We start from the raw sequence: 15,838 nt of genomic DNA on the forward strand, positions 1-15,838 counted from the left end.
GCCTCCAGAGAATTACAGGGCCCCTGAATCCATGGATTTCAGTATCTGTGGGTTTCCTTATCCATGACAGGGAATCCAGGAAGGGAATCTGCATAGATAATGTGGGCTACCCTGTAGTTTGTTTTGTCATTGCCTGGGTCTTCTGGAAGCCCAGGCAATGGGCTTCCAGGGATTCCCCCCACCCCCCTCTGTCCTCAGGCCTGCGTCCATAACAGTGGTTCTCAAACTGTGGGTCAGGACCCACTGGCGGGTAGCGCCCTGATTTTTAGTGGGTCACCAAAGAGTGATGGAAAGACCAGATAACTAATTGCCTCAAACCCTGAAGATATTCAAAAATCAGACACTGTAGCTGCTCACTACCCTGCAAAGAGCCCAGCTCCTGCAGTTTGCAAGCATGTGTAAATACAGGGAGAAAAATGTTTGAGAGTCTTTCTGCTTATTCTTACTTATAAAGAATGATTTCTTTCTAGATCTCCTTTTTAAAAAGTCTGGTAAACCTAGGTGGGTCCCGACAGAGTGTTGTTTTAGAAAGTGGGTCCCGGTGCTGAAAAGTTTGGGAACCACTGGGTTGTCCACAGGATTTTGTGGAAGTCCTGCAGACAGACCTGCAATGTGCTTTTTGGGCTGCCTGAAGTGGCACAGCCCAGAGAAACCTTCTCTACACTGGACTTTGGTTCCTGCAGCTCCACACCAAGTGGCCCCAACCAACCAGGCTACAATCCTATCCACCAGGGATGTGCGGCGGGTGAGGAGGCAGGTGAGGCAGAGCCTCCCCACAGGCGTCCTCTGAAAAGCGCCGCTGCCGTGTGAGGCACCCAAGCACCCGCAACGGTGCTTGCGGGTGCTTGGGTGCCTCACACGGTGGGAGTGCTTTTCAGAGGACGCCTGTGGGGAGGCTCTGCCTCACCTGCCTCCCCACCCACTGCACTTGGGTTGCGGGTGCTTGGGTGCCTCACACGGCAGTGGTGCTTTTCAGAGGATGCCCGTGGGGAGGCTCTGTCTCACCTGCCTCCCCACCCACCGCACATCCCTGCTATCCACACTTCTCTGGGAGTAAGCCCCATTGACTATAATGGGACTTCTGAGTAGACCTGCCTAGCTTGGGCTCTCTTTTGTCTCAAGGTGTATCATGGGCTCCCTTAGTGCCACTGTTGACTCAAGTGTGTGACACACATAAAGCAGTTCTTAGCCTATTTACCCAAGAAGCTAATTACCCTCCTCAGCTCAGGCCAAGCTCATGATGTTACTTTTGCCTTCAGCTCCCTGCCTCCCCTCACTCTTATTCCCCCCTAGGGACTACTTTTCCATCTCCCTCGCCTGTCAATCATCGACCAACGGAAACCGCTTGTGCGGAAGGATCACCTCACACGGTGAAAACACGCCGAAAGAAGACCCCCAGGCGTAAGGATCTTGGAACGGTGAGAAGGTCGCGAGGGCCGCGCATGCGCAGTAGGAGCGCGGAGTAGGCCCACGAGCCTGAGGCGGCGGGAGTCGCCGAGCAGCGGGAGCGCAGCAAACGCCGTGGAGAGCGGGGGGGAAGACCGAGAGAGCGTGTGTGCGTGAGGGGGCGCGCACGTGAGAGAAGGAGGGCGTTGGGCGCGGGTGCGCGCACAGTCTCGCGGAGGGGGGGGCGCGAGAGGAGAAACGCGAGGGGCTCGCACGCGCCGCGTGTAGTGGGGGAGGGGCTTGGCTGGTGCGAGTAGTGGGAGGTTTGGGGCGGAGAGGGCCGAAGGTCGACCACGGCTTGGGGGGGGCGAAGAGGGAGAGAGAGGTGAGCCTGGAGAGGCTCGGGGGGGGGGTTGCAGGGGCTGCCGTCTCTCCACCCTCCAGCGCTTCTGACCCTTGGACGCTCAGCGCCTCTGCCTCTTGTGTGGTTGACCTCACTACAACCCTGCAAGGTAGTATCGTCGCCCCTGGTTGCAGCTGAGGGGGGGCTCAGACGGAGGAAGTGCGGCGAGCCGTTGAGTCCTGCCCTTACTGAGTACAGCAGAGTGAGGCTGTCAAGAGGTGGTAGAAAGGACTGTACCACTTCAGGCCACTCTCTGTGTGAGCATTTCCCTAGGAAGGGCTGTACCGCTTCAGGCCGCTCTGTGTGTGAGCCTCTCCCTAGGAAGGGCTGTACCACTTCAGGCCGCCCTGTATGTGAGCCTTTTCCTGTGCAGCAGACGCATGCCACCCTGTATGTGCAAGCTTAGTGCACAGCAGGGAGTATTCTGGCTAGAGCCACACTCCTTAGGGTTGTTGTGTGTGTGTTTCTATTGCAGGTAGTTTTGAACATGAGGGAGTATTGAACAGTGGCACCTGCCATCTGAAGTGGTACACTTCACTTATTTCTGGCCTTGGTTCATGGCGGCCTCGGTTCCTGGAAGAGGCTAAGGTTCACACTAGAAACTTCCTGATTTGTAAACTTACTGTGCTTCGTCAGCTGCTAGAGTGGTGTGGTTTCCCATGCAGGCTTTTACTTATAAGGGGGAGAGAGAGCTTAAAGTTGTCCAAGTTGAACCGAAGCCACAGGTTGGTGTCATCATGGGGGGTGTGTGTGTGAGGTAAATAGAATGCCAGATGCAGGGAGTGGCAGCGAGATGAAAGTATCTTGTATGATCCCTGAGGCATTGGGTGGGCCTTTACGAGATAAAGGAGCTGGACTAGATGGGCCCTGGGCCTGATCTAGCAGGGTTCTTATGTTCTTAAGGAAGATAGGAGATTGTTGACATATACACAGGTTAACGGGTCTGTGTGCAGTGTTAACAGTGACACTCATGAAGAGAAAGTGGAGGGCCGAGGTGTGTGCAATAGTGTAGTGTCTAGGTAATGCAGAAATATTGTGTGAAGCAGGATAAGAGGTTTTGTTGGAGAAATTGGATGTGGTAATATAATAGGGGCTATAAAAGAAGTGCTGCAGGATTGCAAGAGTGAGACACAGTTTGGCTAGAATAACGTAGGATGGTGTAAACAGTGAGGGGGGTGGAAGTTACCCAGAAACATTGGGATGGTTTCATGTGAGATTGGAAGTAGCAGAGCATCTTAGGGTGGTGACCACAGTTTGGGCAAGTGGTAGAGGCTAGTGACTAAAGTATTTTCATTAACAAAGAGACAAAGAGCTTTCATTAGTTTGGCTTAACAGTTTTCTTGGTCTTCATTTACTTGCCCTTGCCCTGTTTTCAGTTGTCTGATCTCTTTCTTTTCTTTAATGGTAGATTTTCCAAGATGACGCAATTCCTACCCCCAAATTTGTTGGCACTATTTGCTCCCCGTGATCCTATTCCCTACCTGCCTCCTTTGGAAAAACTGCCCCATGAGAAGCATCATAATCAGCCCTACTGTGGCATTGCTCCCTACATCCGAGAGTTTGAGGTGCGTACTTAAATATCAGCCAAGATATTTCAGGCAAGCAGTAACTTGCAGAGGCATTGGCTAGAGCCTGCAGAATTAGGATGGCTGTCGCAGCAACTGCTTTTTTCAGTGCTGTCGATGCCATGGTGTTCTTTGTTAAATTTATTAAAAATGATATTTCCTTCCAGGACCCACGTGATGCTCCCCCACCCACTCGTGCAGAAACGCGGGAGGAACGGATGGAACGGAAGGTAGGCATGGTGCATGTGAGTTAAAGCAGCAGTAGTTCAAAAACTGTATGTCTTTAACCTCTTTAATAGAATACCACAGATTCTCTCCATCTTGTGCCTGTGGCCTTTTCTAAGAAACTATAGTGGATGATCCCTGTAGAGTTCACAAGGACTTGTGTTTTGTTGGGTGGTTAGTCTGAAAAGAAATTTTCTCTCTCCTTCACAAATTTTTCCCCATCCCCTTTCCTTGCAGAGGCGAGAAAAGATTGAACGTCGGCAGCAAGAGGTTGAGAGTGAGCTGAAGATGTGTAAGTTGGGGAGACTGGAGGAGTCCATTTGGCATTTTGTTTGAAACTGTCAAAATTGCATTACTTTTCTACTAAAAATACATTGTTGAAATAAGCAGTATGTAACAAAAACATTTAAAAGCCATTTTATGGATACGTGAATGAAAAAAATGTCTCTGCTTATGAAAGCTTTTTTTATTCCATATGGTGACACTGAAGCTCATAATTGTCACTTTAATTGTGGCAGCACCTAATGTTTGCATGCTTGAGAAACAGGAAAGTGGAGGAGAGAGTTGCATTCTTTTCTTCACTTCTCATACAGTATCCTGTTCTTCTTCCAATCAGGGGACCCTCACAATGATCCCAATGCTCAAGGAGATGCCTTCAAGACTCTCTTTGTGGCCAGAGTTGTAAGTGACCTTTCTTCTTTCCCTACTTAGAATATATTGACTGACTTAGAATATATTGCTATTAGCTGACTTATTTTAGAGATGTTGGGTTACAAAGTGAAATATTTTCTTCAGTTGTTCTAGGAGGGTTTATGTCTTCAGTGTTCCACTACTATGACTTCTGTGCTTATTTCTGATTGGACTTTCCATTTACCTTCCAGAACTACGATACAACAGAATCCAAGCTGAGGCGAGAGTTTGAAGTCTATGGCCCTATCAAAAGAGTAAGTAGGGATGTGTATTCAGTACAAACCAACCAACACCACTCACGTGTTAGCTGCTGGTTCACTCTGTTTTCTTGCACATTCATAGGTGTATTAAATATACACAAACAATTACCATAACATCCTATGGTAATGAGTTTTACAAATCAGTATTTTGCTTGTGGGGAAGGATATTTTTGTTTTGCTTAACCCTGTTTCCTGCTTTGTTTCTCCTCCTCACAAGCCTGTTTTGTCTTACTGTTTCTGAGAAGAGGAATCCTAATATTTATCTTCCAATAAAGGTTTTTTAAAACATTTAAGGATAATTTTGCTTCATACATAAGTTCTTGCTGTATTAGGGATTCTTTAAACATTTGGAGAAGCATGCCATTGAAAACCTGTGCCAAATAGATATTATAGGCTGGGGGTTGTGGAGGAGACATTCCTCTCTTTAAAAATATGACTTCGCTTCTAAATTCTCTTTACAAATTTTCTTATTTCCTAAGAGCTGACACATGTGAGACATAGCTTGTCTTAAATCATTCTTCATTCTTTTTTGTTCCCTTTTCTCCCTCTCTCCTTTGTTTCTGTAATGATGCTCCTGTCCTACTGACCTATAAAAAGAGACCAGTGGGAAATTTCAGGCTTCCCTGTAAAGGGGACCTTGGAATCTAATGTGGGCACATATGTTTTCCCATACTGTTGCAGTATTTTTTTATATATTGGTGAGCAGAAGTCACCAATTTGCTAAGGAAGTGATGATTGTGTTAAACTTTTATTTACTATATTTACTTGAGAGCCAGGATGGTGGTAGCAGCTTGGGATCTTCTGGTCTAGACCTGGAAGATCCAAGTTCAAAACCCTGTTCAGCAGCAAAGCATCCTGGGTGACCTTGGACCAGTCACTATTGCTCAGCCTCACCCATTTCATAGGATTGTTGTAAGGGTAAAAGCAGGGAAGGGATCATGTATAAAAATGTGGGGGGGGGATTACATCTTGAGAAAATATCTGTCAGTGTGTGGATTGAGAAGTTCTTTCCATCATTGTGAATTCCTTTTCAGATCTACATGGTATACAATAAGCGCTCCGGCAAGCCACGTGGCTACGCTTTCATTGAGTATGAGCATGAGCGTGACATGCATTGTAAGTATATCTTTTCCTGGGATACTTTTGTGTCTTGTTGTTATAAAAATATATTTCTGTTATAAGTACTGTTTATAGGTCTTAACTTTTCAAAGCCCTTGAGCTATTTGAGGGCTTGGCTCCCCCCACCAGGTAAGTAAACAGTGGGGGAGCCTGGTTTGGTTTGGCGAGCACCCAAGTTCCGTTAATCTAGCCCTATATAGTTTTTCAAGGGGATCCTTTCAATCTTATTAACATTGCCAAGGGGAGGAGGTTCTGCCACCTCCTCTTTGCTGATGTAGTAATTTAATGTAAACTTTGATGTTGGGCATCTCAGTTTACTCTAGGTATACTACCCCTTCCTTAGGAGTTTTGCTTTAGTTTCTTTGCAAAGGTGAAAATTAACGTAACTAGGGTGCAACTGGTTGAATGTGTGTGCTAAAGTAACAGGCAACAGTTCAATAGCTCTCCTCTTTACCCATCGCGACTCCCTTGTGTTTGGGGAAGGGAAACCTTAAAGGCTGAGGGTGGGCAACCCGTCATGGCAGCATCTTTTTTGGGCAGGCTAGAGTTATTGCTTGCATTATGGGATCCAGTGGGGTTGTAAGGGCTCCCCCCTCACTCTGAACTGTTGCCCATCTCCTTTCTGTTAATTTTTTTAAAAAGGGAGAATGAATGCAGTGAAGAAGCTCTAAAGCAAGTGTAACTTTGACCTGTAGCTGTGTTTTTGAAAAGATGCTGTTGTCGAGAGGCGTGTTGTGAGCGGGGTGTATTAATTCTGTGTTCTTATTGTCACTGCAGCCACCTTTCTGATGGCTATTGCCACTGCTGGCTTGCAGCTGATCCTTATGCTTCCCCTTTACAACATCTCATTGTATGGTTGGTATAAGGGTTTGTATAATTGGTAAGAAACCGCAGTACCCAACACACTTCTATACACAAGCCAGGTCAAAGGCAGGAGCTAGGTAACACAGCTTAGTTGGTGGGAGGGTGGAGGGAAGAGAGAAGGGGAATCTGTTTCTCTTCTGGCATCTGCACTTCTCTCTTGCTGTGTAGAGAGAGGAGAAATAGGTTCCTCATTTGCTACTTTTGGCCCTATAATTTGTAGCCTGAATATAATGGGGAGGGAGGGAAGATTAGGTCACCCTCTCCACGGTAGGGCTCAAATATCCTGAGTGAACCCTCCCTCTCCAAGCCACACATGTGCCATTTTGTAGTCTCCCCTATTAGTGGTGCAGGTTGACAGCTGTCAAGCATGAAAGGCATAAATGGTTTGCAGTCAAGAGAGAAGTTGTTTAGGAACCCCCATCCCAGATGAACTTGGTGAACATTGCAAAAACATAGCTTTTCAGATTGGCTAGATCCACACAGATGCTTCCTTTTGATTCTGCCTTGTTGATTTAGCATCATTCACTTCATGTTTGAGGTCACATGCTTGAGATCTTTTCATGATTATGTTAATCCTTAAAACACTCAAACACTGAAATGGGCCCTATGCAAATCTGAAACTTTCAGCATTTCTTCACTGATATACTTTAGAATTGCTGATGGACTGTTTTATGCTCTGTGGAAGAGTGGGGGATGGTAGACCCTAGATTAGACACTGTTTTATTTATTTTTTTAAAGTGTTGCGTGAATTATATGGTGGTTATAGTATAACTCGGAGTGTGCCTGGCTATCTGTGGCCAGTAGGAGTTGCCTCAAGATGCATCTCCAGTATTGCAAGGTCAGAGCCAATCATGTGGTTGCTATAGTGCTGTGTTTTGGTCTGCAGTATGCCCTCTACATGCACAGCGCTCTTTCTCACTTCTAGCTGCAGATATCAGCAGTTCTAAGAAAAAATGAGAGAGCTGTGCCTGTAACCTTTGTAGCCTCTTTGCATGCTGTGTACCTGGCTCTCTTCTTGGAGATGCATCTGGACTTGTTGCACTGGGTGTGGAATGACAGACAGGGACAATAGCTTGAGTAGGAAGAGAAGTCTTAGGAAGAAGTGAGTAGCCATCCCTTAAGGGCAGTTGTTTGCAAGGCAGTGTCAAAGACTGCCTAACCTTCATCACAAATGCTTCCAGAGCCTGTAATTCCCAGTGTTTGAATTTAAAAATTAACTTATTGGTTTTGGGCCGATGAATGTCTTGCCCCATTATCAGGTCACTCAAGTTAAGCATCTGAGGGCTTGCACACACATTTTATTCCTTGGCTTCTGTACCAGGGAATTCTTTCTAGGTGCCAAAATGCATCGACTGAAAGTAACTTACCAGAGGTATGCTGCAGCATACCTTGGTAAATACTCCCAAAGTGTGCTATATGCATAAACTATGAATGGCTGATGTGTGTTTCTTAGGAGGGAGCATATATTTTTGCCTGCGCTCTTGGATTTTCAATTGATAGCAAGCAGGACTGAGGATATTTGAGCTCTGCTTTTAGTTAGCAAGGTATTGGACAGGTGGGTAGTTAGCCAGATTTGGGGCACAAAACTTGGAAATGGATTCCTCTGGCTACCCCTGGTGTGGCTTTCTAAGGCCAGAGTGAACCTGCAAGTGGGACACAGTTGGAATGTCTGTCTCAACAGAGGTTACAAATTGTTGATCCCCTGAAGTGGGTTTTAATATGCAAGCAGCCAACAGTACCACTGTTGCTGGGTTCCTGATGGCTTATAGAGAAGGAAATTCAGATACATCACACATTCCTTGCTGTTTTCTTGTTACATACTTTTCTGTCTGGCTCCTGTTAGTTTAGTTCTTCCAGCCTTTGTAGTATTTGGAGCCTTCATCCCTGCCTGCGGCAGACTGTAGCTAGGACAACAAGAAGGAGGGTTTCTAAAATTTGGAACTCTTGTTTGAAATGGGCTCCCTGTTACCTCCCTGATTTCGTTGTGTCTGATGTTCTATCAGAGGCCTTGTAGCACTGAGGCTTTGGTTTTTTAAACTCTTTAGAGGGAACCAACACAAAAATCTTGACTTGGCTTGTCTGCTATTGCAAGGCAAGGTCTTGGTTAGAATGTCAAAACTAGCAGCATAAGGATGACTAGTACCTTCTGCTTTTGGGGGGGGGGGACACTGTTGGCTGGGCTGGCAAGATAATTAAAAAGAAAACATTTTTGTCCTTGAAGTTTAACTGCTGGCCTTGGAATCTGAGGGAAGAACTAAGTGCTTATCTTAGTTCCTTTGTTAGTGAAAAAAGGAAAGCACCTGGCAGCTCAGTTTTGGAGCTGTAAGCTGCCTGTGGTGGTAGATGGCAAGTTTTCACTACCCACCCCTTGTGGACTTGCATAGCTTGACTTTGACACACATTAAAACTCCTTCCCCAGCTCCAGTCCTATGACTTTTGTAACCCACAAAGGTAGATACAGTACATTTCATTACATATGGGTGTGATATAAACTCATGTGTTAGTTTTTTTATTTAGCTCCTGACCACAAGGTGAAAGATCCCAGTACTTTCTTGCAGATTTATTTGGGTTTTGTTAGTGTCCCATTAAAAAGTGCAGAAGAGGTACAGTCACAGCACACGCTTTCAACAGCTGTGCTACTTGTCACCATGTGTTATATCAGTAAAACAAAAAGTTACAGGAATGTCTCATCGTGTGATGAAATTTCTGTATTTAAAAATGAATGCATTTGGCTCATCCTTTGTAGTAACTTGGGCAGATGACTGATCTGTCCTAGAGAGGAGGAGCGCTTAAGAGTTTCTTGAACCAGAGAAGCTTTGAATTGGGAGCACTGAGTCAAAGAGAAAGAGAGGAAGGAAAGGTTTTGGGGTAATGTTGAGCCCGGTTATAATACGATATCAAGGTAGCTCTAGGTGAGGTTTCCCCATCCTATCAGATGGTGTTGCTCACATCCCCTAAGAACCCTTGAAGGACCTGAGGAAAATTTAGTTGGAAACTGTGCTAGGGCCATTGTGTTTAATTGTAAAATGTCCCAGAAAGGTAAGATACAGTACAGAGAGTGATTTCAGGTAAGCCAGCCTGGGACTCTCCTGACCATGGATTGACCTCTTCACTGGAAAAGGCCCAGCATCGTCTCCTTAGGATAAAAGGGCAGAGTCCCTGCCCTCTGCCTCTTGCTGATTTTGGTCCAATGATTGCTCTGTCTGGAGATGAGCCATGAGACTAAGTTGGAGGCTCTTTGCTTGTAAGGGATGGTGATCTTGTCATCATGCCCCAACATCCAAATTGACTGGCTGCTTGTTCTCAGTATATTGGGTGGCTTCCAGGCCCAAGATGACATCTTTTGGTTATTGGACAGAGTTTGACTTGGTGACGGTGATGATCTTGTCAAGCCCCATCTTCCAAAACTCCCTTTTAGTAGCTGAAAAATCTCCACGATAAAAAAAGGCAGACAGGGTGGATGACAGACTGCTGGAAAACATTTTCCTTCTCCAAAGAAGCTGGTTTCTGGACTTCCTGATTTTTGTCTTTTACCAAAGTTTTCCTGTGTTGTGCTTCTGCATCAGCGTCTGAAGCTGTAGAGTAAACTAGAACAGGTGGAAACATTTGAGCCAGCAGTATTTTCGTGAAACTTTTGTTTGACCTGGATAGCTTCTACACACTTTTTCCTGGAAGTAGTAATCTCTTCCCATTTAATGCGTGTACAATGGAAGATGTTCATCATGTAATCCTATGAGAAGGGACTTTTTTTGCCAGTTTCTCCTTGTGGGAGCATCTTGCCATTTTTTTAAACTTGGAAAAACCTTCCCCTCAAGTATGCATGTATGGCTGAAGGGAAGAATGCAGCGTTATTTTTTTATCTGCACACACACTCATGAGGGGAGACATTTCCACTTATTTTACCCCCTCATCTTTTGCACAAGAACATTTCTGCCTTTCTTTTTAATATACGCATGCATGTGCCTGACTCTGTGAACCTTGCTGGTTGTTAAAATGAAAGTGCCATTCCATACAAGTAAATATTTCCCCAGCATTGTAATTTTTCTTCAGGAAAAAAAGGTACACATTCTCTTCTCCCTTCTCCATGGCACATTTTGATGAATGTATTTCATAACATTCATTCCTGAAAGTTTCCACAGCTGTGTCTCCCCACAAAAGAGGGAGAATTGTTTGGACTCTTTTGACAGCAGAGTTTTGTTGATAATCAATGTACAGTAGGAAATGTTTGGCTGCTGGAATTTGGCAACTGATGTGTTTTTAAAAGGATTACAAGATCATCGTGTAGGATTTAGTGCTGCTTGACTGACCGGGGCTTCCTGCTGCACTTTTGTTAACTGCCACAAAAGGTGGCTTTAGTAGGTTGGGGGATGAGGGGCCACAAGGCGTGTAAAGACCCCTACAGGCATAAACTGTAAGTTCCTAATGGAGAATTTCACCTAGTTTGGGGCATGGGGAGAGGATGGGGGGCTGGGGTGGGGCTGGCAGGGTTGGGGGTCTGAGTGTCCGACTTCTGCTGCTGAGACAGGTAAGGCAGGGAAGGTCGGCTCAGCAGCTAAAATGTCAAACCCAAAATGCCCCAGCCGGGGGCACCCAGGCAGGGGGGAGCTGCGCCTCGGGCCCCAGCGCTAGCCGCCCGATGCAGTGAGTTTGAGGAGTTAAAAGTTGCAATGGTTTTGTAAGTAGTTTCTCCAGGTAAACGCTTTTATTTCCTTTTTACTTGTTAGCTGTGCTCGCCCCACCCCCTCCCTTAGCAAGTGACTTGAGAACATTCCCCTTCCTCCAAAACCATCCTAGAGATTTGTAACTGGGATAACACAACAAGGGTGGGTTAGGGGGTTAAAGTGGGCTTGGGGATATTGGGGGAGGATGCCAGCCAGTTCCCTGAGTGTTGTTTTCTGTGTGTGCGTGTGTGTATACTACCCTTATTCTCTTCCCTGCCAAACGTTCCAGTATCCTTGTAATGGAAAGAATATTTCCCTCCCTTTCCCCTTCACTTTTTAATTATTTAAAGACAAGAGCTCTTGCTTTGGGTGGGGGTTTGACATGGTCAATCTTGGGACTGGCTGGTTGGGAGGTTTAGCTGAAGGAATGGCAGAGCCTGGCCCACTCTCAAGAGGGCTGGGCTGGAGGGCTTGCTTGTTTGTACCCGGCCTTTTCCCTCTGGGCAAGTGGTGTATGTAGTGTGATTGTCCTTTAGTGCTCAATAACCTTTATTTTTTTTTTGCAGCAGAGGCCGGGGGTTTGCATTGCAGGGTGGAGCTGGGGTTGCTCCACAACTTAAGGGATTTGTAGCCAGTGTGGTGGGACTGATTCAGCTGTGTTTGGGCATCCTGTGAGATGTGTTTGCGGGTCCCCCCGCTTTCACACTCATGTAGATTTTGTCCTGGCTTTTTAAATTAAGGCAAGCACTATTTTGTTGGAAGAATATAAAGTAACCCTCCCTAAGCAGATGTGGAGCAATTCCTCACCCAAGGGGTGATTGGGGGCCATAGAAGCCTCCTCCTGGAATCTTTTATGTGTGGTTTGGGTCTTTGGGGGAGGGTGGGCTTTTTCATGTGCACTGTGGATAATGGCAGTTCCCTTTGCCCTCCCCTTCCCCCTGGATACCCCTCCTAATCTGTTGCAGCGGCATACAAGCACGCCGATGGAAAAAAAATTGATGGCAGGCGGGTGCTGGTTGATGTGGAAAGAGGCCGGACAGTAAAAGGCTGGCGCCCACGTAGACTTGGTAAGTTTGTGCAGAAGCTTTTTCATCAGACGTACTTCTGGTTTTTCCCTTGCCCTCAACTGAGGCTGAAATTGATGCATTAGCAAGTACATTTTTCCTCAAGGCCCTGGAAATAACTGCGATGCTGGACTACTAGTTCAGTATTGTGTCCTGATCACTACCATCAGAAGGCATTTTTGACAGTTAGAAAATTAATAAGCTGTAATAAAAAAAATCTGAGTGAAGCTTGCTGAGCCCAAATTGGTTCATCCTAGAGGGAAGGAAATTAAAGGGTATGGGTAGGAGTAATATATTTTCTAAATGTGCAAGGAGGGGGAATGTCTGTTGACCATCTCTGCCAAGGACAGAACAAGAATCAGCAGGTTTTAACTAGAAGAAAGTAGACTAGTCTGAATTTTTTTTTAAGCTCTACTCAACTGCAAGAGCTGTCCGTGGAGTAATCTATCAAGAACATAAGAGAACTTTGCTGCAGGAAGGGCAAGGCATGCTGTTTTCCCACATTGCTCCCCTGCAACTGATAGAAGAATCTCCTTAATTGGTGGTTTTCAACGGAATATTGGATAAGCAACTGTTGTGTGCATCTTGTTGTGTGAGCCTTATGTTGCAATATTGCCAGAGTGAAGTGGAGTAATCATTTGAAGCTATGATTCTGTAAGGAAAAAAACTTTACAGCCGGGGGCTGGTCAGGGCCTGATCCCTATAAGTAGGATTGGCTCCCCTTCCCCTTTTCTGCTAGTCTGTTTGGCAGAAAAAGTAGTTCCCTCTGCATATGTGACTCACAGAAGAGTTGAAGCTTTTGCTATCTCTTGAGAGTTCAGTTCAGTTCAGTAGACCTTTATTGGCATAAATCTCTTGAGAGTGAGACTCAAAATGGAACCTTGCTTAAATTGAATGGCGTGTAGTGAGCAATGTTACTGTTATTTTGTCTGTAATCCCACCTGGCTGATCTCCAGGTGACAGTTTCAGACTGGAAAGTGCTAACCCATTTTCTCTCCCTTTTGCAGGTGGTGGTCTTGGTGGTACCCGTCGGGGTGGTGCTGACGTGAACATCAGACACTCTGGCCGGGATGATACCTCCCGATATGATGAAAGGTGGGCTGTGCTGTGTGGTGAAAGGGGGAGGGGGTTTGATGGAAACACCACCTTGCTCTAATATTAGACTTTGACAGCAACTGTATTTCTGACATACAGACAAATCTGTGACAGAAGAATTATTGATAGCTACTCCCATTCAGAGTTTTATGTGACTCCAGCTGTATGTGTAAAGAGAACAGAGGCTTAAGAAGTTCGAACAAGTATCCTGATATCTAAAATGTCAGTTTTTTCAGTCGTAGCACCACCCCAGATCTCTCTTAAAATTGGCACAATGTGATCTGTGCAAACCAGATGGTGTTTACCTTGATGTTTGTTTTTTTAAAATGTGCTTTTACTGACAAGGAGAAGGAAATGGAAGATTGGGTTTGATTGAAGTTTCAGACGTTTCTGCATTTGCTGTCTGTTTTTTCTTTGAATTGTAAGGGAAGCAACCCCCTTCCCCCCAAAAAGCTAGAAAACTGGATTCTGTGCCTGATGGCAGCTGCTCAGATTGCTAACCTTTTATTCAATTTGTCTTAAGTTGGTTTATGTATGTTTCCATGGAATAGATTTAAACCACAACCTTGCTGAAAACTTGATCTGAACAAGTTTAACCTCAGAAAACCACAGAAGTTATAACTTTGTGTCAGGGATGGAGAGAGATTTTAACACTTCATAGAATTAGAATTGTTGCAGTTCCCTGAGAGAAGTCATGACAAGTAAATCAGTTTATTGTACAGATGTGTTGCTGTGTCTATAATGTTGACTTGCTGTTGTGCACGCAGCACAGGTTGTGGTAAATAAGATAATTTTGCTTGTCAACAAAGCTTGTTTTGACGTTTCCTGGCTGGCAGGGATCGGGATCGTGAGAGGGAGCGTGATCGCCGGGACCGCAGCCGAGACCGTGACAAAGAGCGGGAACGCCGTCGCAGTCGATCTCGGGAGCGCCGGAGGCGAACACGTAGCAGAGAGAAGGATGAACGGAAACGTAGCCGGGAACGCAGCAAGGATAAGGACCGGGAGCGCAAGCGGCGTAGCCGTTCCAGGGACCGCAAGCGGGATCGGGACCGTGACAGGGACAAGAAGGAGGAGATGCCAGAAGTGGGCGACGCCCAGCCTGAAGAGGCTACTCTTGGCGATATGGGTATAGATGGGCTGGAGGTGAAACCAGAAGGGGAAGAAAAGGGAAGGGACAGGGATCGGGAGAGGGACAGGGATAGAGAGAGGGATCGGCGGCGCAGTCATCGTGATAAAGACCGAGACAGGGATCGTGACAGAGAGCGTCGTCGTGATAGGGACCGAGATAGGGATCGTGACCGGGAGCACAAGCGTGACAGGGGAGAGCGGGGTGGGGGGGATAAACGGGAGGACAGGGGGCAGGACAATGGCATGGGAGAGGCCCTGGAGGAAACCAGCCAGGATATGTTCCTGGACCAAGAATCCATGCAGTCGGCTGATGGCTACATGTCCACTGAGAATGGATACATGATGGAACCCCCGATGGAGTGACGATTGGAGACTGCTTTGCCCCACACTGACCGGGTAATGCTCTGTCTCCCGGGTTGCCTAACTGACGAGGTCCTGTCAGCCAGTTGAGAAAACTGATTTTTAACTGGTTTTGTTTAGAAGGGTAAGTTTAAGTTCTGCCTGCTCTTAGCCCATCTCCTTCTAACTGTGTAACCTTCCACCAATCCCTTGTGTACTTGGATATTTTTCTTTAAACAAGAATAAAGTGGTGTTAATGTTTCTCCTTCCTGTGAACTGTATATCTGGGACTGATGTTTGAAGATACACTCAACTGGTTTCTAGGCTGCTGGTGTGAGAAGATCAACAATGAAGACCATAGTTACATATCAAATAAATTAGTATTTTTCCAACCTTTTCTGGAAACAGAATGATCATTCCACCATTTTGCTGTTGGTGAAATGAGGACAAGGGAGGCAGAAAAGGCTGGACGTGGACAGTTAGACAATGAAATTTTGTACTGTAGTTATAGGCGAATTCTTAAGAGAAGAGACTTGAGCTAGTGCTCAAAGGAAATTAAGATCATGTACTACACTTCAAAGGGCAGCTGCTGTGTGGGGAAAGGAAAAAGGGAAACAAAGGTGACCTGGGTTTGGTCTGTTGATGGCATTAGTGTCTTGGGTGTAATACTGGAATAAATTTTTTAAGGTAGAATTACAGGGGGCCAATTATACAAAAGGTGGAAATAGCTAAGATAAAGGTATTTAATTCTGAGTTTAGGAATAGAAAAAGATGTCAAGTCTGTATATTGTGCGCAAAAACAATTATGTCCTCAAATCCTAAACCAGCAACTGTAGAATTCTGCAATTTAAACAAATTTAAATAACTTCTCTTATTTTGCTTAGTTCTAGTTTTTAGACTATTTTGTGTGGTATGTTCTGGTTATGTTCAGGGGGGGAGTGAGTTATGTAATGCACTAAAGGGCAGTCCTCAACTCCTGAACATGTTTGAGTTACTTTTATGGCTTTTAAGATTTTAGCAGACACTGGCCATACATTTT

The 15,838-nt window shown here is 45.7% G+C and overlaps 1 protein-coding gene across 5 annotated transcripts; it reads left to right on the plus strand.

The window, feature by feature from the left end:
* The first annotated feature begins 1,429 nt into the window (after positions 1 to 1,429).
* SNRNP70 (small nuclear ribonucleoprotein U1 subunit 70) lies at positions 1,430 to 15,061 on the plus strand. 5 transcript variants are annotated; one of them, XM_066627636.1, is made up of 10 exons: positions 1,430 to 1,602; positions 3,198 to 3,354; positions 3,522 to 3,584; positions 3,817 to 3,871; positions 4,196 to 4,260; positions 4,461 to 4,523; positions 5,564 to 5,645; positions 12,139 to 12,240; positions 13,245 to 13,332; positions 14,169 to 15,061. In XM_066627636.1, the coding sequence occupies exons 2-10, from the start codon at positions 3,208 to 3,210 to the stop codon at positions 14,821 to 14,823; spliced, it is 1,320 nt and encodes a 439-aa protein (XP_066483733.1). In that variant the 5' UTR covers positions 1,430 to 1,602; positions 3,198 to 3,207; the 3' UTR covers positions 14,824 to 15,061. The 5 variants fall into 5 exon arrangements, with proteins under 5 accessions (XP_066483733.1, XP_066483731.1, XP_066483730.1 ...); XM_066627634.1 differs by having other exon boundaries at positions 1,430 to 1,575; XM_066627633.1 differs by having other exon boundaries at positions 1,430 to 1,555.
* The last annotated feature ends 777 nt before the right edge of the window (positions 15,062 to 15,838 follow it).

This window comes from Tiliqua scincoides, chromosome 5, assembly GCF_035046505.1.
Source record: "Tiliqua scincoides isolate rTilSci1 chromosome 5, rTilSci1.hap2, whole genome shotgun sequence".
In the NCBI taxonomy this organism is placed as follows: domain Eukaryota; kingdom Metazoa; phylum Chordata; class Lepidosauria; order Squamata; family Scincidae; genus Tiliqua; species Tiliqua scincoides.

What these genes read in the sequence shown, in the direction of transcription:
- SNRNP70 (XM_066627636.1), top strand. Translation starts at nt 3,208, where the DNA reads ATGACGCAATTCCTACCCCCAAATTTGTTGGCACTATTTGCTCCCCGT. An exon ending in CCTACATCCGAGAGTTTGAG is followed by an intron (nt 3,355 to 3,521) that starts GTGCGTACTTAA and finishes ATTTCCTTCCAG; the next exon opens with GACCCACGTGATGCTCCCCC. An exon ending in AGGAACGGATGGAACGGAAG is followed by an intron (nt 3,585 to 3,816) that starts GTAGGCATGGTG and finishes CTTTCCTTGCAG; the next exon opens with AGGCGAGAAAAGATTGAACG.